Source organism: Odontomachus brunneus, unplaced genomic scaffold (assembly GCF_010583005.1).
Source record: "Odontomachus brunneus isolate Ranch 3 - 2012 unplaced genomic scaffold, Obru_v1 Obru_scaffold_009, whole genome shotgun sequence".
NCBI lineage: Eukaryota > Metazoa > Arthropoda > Insecta > Hymenoptera > Formicidae > Odontomachus > Odontomachus brunneus.
In genome coordinates this window covers 1993693-1997163 of record NW_022639459.1, presented here as the reverse complement: position 1 = coordinate 1997163, position 3471 = coordinate 1993693, and the positions used below count along the sequence as shown (strand labels likewise).

Here is a 3471-nt window from a genome sequence, read left to right as displayed (position 1 = left end):
AACATATAAAAATATATATATATATATATATATATATATATATATATATATATATATATATATATATATATATATATATATTTAGAACGAGGAAAATATGAGAGTCATAAAATATAAAACAAACAAAAATAACACCCAGCTGCGTCACTTTATTTAAATAAATGATTTATCCCGGCACTTTAATTACCAATGAATGATTAATTCATCTAATTAACAAGACGCGCAATAATTTTCAATACAACGTGCGACAAATAATTGATACGATGTTAACGAAGATAAAAAAAGAAAATTAATGCAACGGAATATGTAATTTTATTTTATTATTATGAATTCGCAATGATCGACACGCAGTATACACGCTCGTTGCGAAATGAACGAATGACAACTCACGGACGTATAAATCGTGCGCGATTGCAATCTGCGCGTAGACTCCCAGTCGTGATTCTTAGACGCACAGCTCGTTAGTGGTACCGTTTAGCTACATGGTGTATCGCGAGCACGAAATGTTGCGCACACGCACCTGCTGACCTCCGGTCAATTGTCTGGCGCACCTCAGCGCCTGATCCGGGCCCTTGTCGGGGAAAGTCGCGGGAAAGATCTCGCCCGTCTTCACATTCAGCCCGATACCGTAGATCACCGGCCAGTGGATCCCGCCTCTCACGGTGGTATTCAGCTCGCCCACGCAGCACAGCGTCAGATCGATCTCCACCGGTTGCTTATGAAAAGCGGCTGCGGAAGAGGATCGGAATCCCGTTAACGTCGTCTAATTATTTATATTTGCAGACTGGCTTCGTCATAATTCCTGCGTGCTACGATCACGATATTCTTCACTGGGAAAAGGATTTTGCTGTCGGAACATGAGCACTCGAACGGCCATAATTTGGTTAAAACGGGATCAACTAAATGTTTAATAATTTGGAAACCGGGGCCAGAGATATGTTGCTCATTTGCTGTTCTTTAATATTTCTGTTGAGAGGAATAGTGGTTACAAAAGCGCGAAACAGCGTTTTTAGGACATAAATATTTTTCCCTGAGTTTTATTAAAATCGAAATAATATTATAGTTAAAAAATAGAAAAAAAAAAAAATCTGATAATAACAAAATAAATTCTCCAACTTCTCGAAATTCTGCACTAATATTCCCCATTGTGAGTGAATAAGCTTAACCGACGTGTTACTAGTTAGAATGAAGTTTCTTCCAAGTATACAATATAATAAAAGCAATTTTCATTCATAAATGATTCAAATCAGGCATATGAGCGGACGAGCTAAAGTTGGCCCATATTGAAGGATAGGAGGACTGTGAAGACTTTTCGCGGATACTCCGGAACTACTAAGATACATATTTCATGTATGGCCTTCTTACTCTGCCTTGACATCCGAACTCGGTATCAGAGTAAAATGACCACGTTGCTACGTGTTTATATTTTGGTTATTACGAAATTTGCGATAAATACAATACAAAGTAACCATGTTATCAATATCGAATAAACATTTTGTTATTTTCTCGATATTTTTCTATCAATATACATTGTAAAAACTAATGTGTTAAATTTAACATTTCATGTGTCCCAAATCATCCACTCTCATTTATGTGTAAATTTAACACAAAATAAATGTGGTAAAAAGTAATACGCATAATATGTAAAAAATTAACACAAGAATTTAACACTTGAATACCGTCAGGAATCACAGTTTGTGTTAAACTGACATACGTATAATGTTAAATTAACTAAAACAAAACGTTACTTTAACATTCGAGAGAAGTATTAATCTATGGTTTTGATGAAATGAAAATGTTAAATTGACATTAAATATGTCTGACATATTAAACATGTCAATTTAACACAACCTAACGATATTCAAGTGTTAAATTCTTGTGTTAATTTTTTACATATTATGCGTGTTACTTTTTAATATATTTGTTTTGTGTTAAATTTACACATAAATGAAAGTGGATGATTTGGGACACATGAAATGTGTTAAATTTAACACATCAGTTTTTACAGTGTAATTGCGCGCGATCAAGATGGGGAAAGAGAATAAATGGCGAATTTGTACTCACAGAGTATATTGCAGAACAGTTCTTCGGAATAGTTTCTTGGGTCTGAGTAACCGCCGACCAACTGCAGCTCCAGGCGACCCTCGGGATATCCGAGGGCGAGTTCCGTCACCCTCTGGACCATCGCCGCCGCGGCGTCCTCCGTTCCAGAGCCGTCAAGATGCGCCAGCGCCGCGGCGCCCGAACCTGTAATCCAAATTCCGCCGTTCAGAAACATGTAATGTGAACTATAGGGTATTGAAAAATTTTTCCTCAAAAAGGACGTTTTGGAATGCAGCCCAGAATCACTCGCGATCACCAAGAACGCGCGACCCGACTATCTATTACGACGCGGAAAAGCAGGGATGATTTATTACCGGGCACTTGGCTCATCGATACGTGTGGCCCCGATATTTTCGCGTTTTTATCACGTCACACGTTTTATTATCTCGCATTTCGCCTCTCTACCTTTTCGGTGAATTCCACTCCGTTAACACGTTCGCTACTGTCACCAGAGAGCAGTGTCACACATGTATGATACATTGTGTAAAATACTCAATTTATAATGGTAATTTTGTAACATAACTTATAACTATATTTTTAGTAGCTATATCCTTAGCACTAATTGTTCAATAGCAGCTTGAAATTAGAAAGAAGTTGAAACTACTATATATTGAAAAATCGGCCCCAAGTACAGCTACTAAAAATATGACATGGCCTATAGTGAGCGATTAAGACTCTAACAACTTAAGACTCTAACGAAGTGTTTGTGATGTGTATATACGTAGATCTAAATGGAGCTTAAGCTTGGATGTAAGTTTAAGTTCTGTTTAAACACCTCAAACACATTATTCATCATCGAGTTAAATCTAATTCTGAACTACTATCTCCGAAAAATCGATCCTAATACTGCAATTTTAGATAAAATCGTAAAACTCGTAACTTGTTTTCGTAAGACTCATAAGAATTTATAAATAGATCTGCAATTCTATGTGGATCGTATATCATATGATAACTCGTAAATATTTACAATTTTATTTTTTGTTATTTTCGTAAGCTACGACTTCACGATTTACGATTTACTCGTATATTTGCTTAGAATTGCAGCATAAATGTAGCTGCTGCTAAATATAGCGTAGACTGTAGTGAGCGTGTTAAAAAGGTTAAGGTTGGAAGAAGAGCGTTGAGATATTCGAGATTTATTCGCACATTCGTACGTTATTATCTACTCGATCCGCGATCACTTCTCTTTGGGGGAGGGAAGGGAGGGGAAGGAGAGAAGAAGGAGTAACGATTATTAAAAGGGAAATCATGCGTTTAAATGTCGCTACCAGATCGACTCGCTACTATGGTATGGTAATTAGCACGCGAGCGAGCGTGTATCAGGTCTCTCTCTCTCTCTCTCTCTCTCTCTCTCTCTCTCTCTCTCTC

The 3471-nt window shown here is 37.1% G+C and overlaps 1 protein-coding gene across 5 annotated transcripts in view; it reads right to left on the bottom strand.

Moving 5' to 3' along the window:
• LOC116840384 (protein N-terminal asparagine amidohydrolase) overlaps window positions 1-3471 on the bottom strand; it is a 119824-nt gene that overhangs the window by 5678 nt on the left and 110675 nt on the right. For all 5 annotated transcript variants that reach the window (XM_032807006.1, XM_032807005.1, XM_032807007.1 and 2 more), the window contains 2 exons: window positions 2065-2247; window positions 521-729 (listed from right to left, as the gene is read on the bottom strand). In XM_032807006.1, coding sequence (XP_032662897.1) covers window positions 521-729; window positions 2065-2247 — 392 coding nt within the window. The remainder of the gene's footprint in view (window positions 1-520; window positions 730-2064; window positions 2248-3471) is intronic.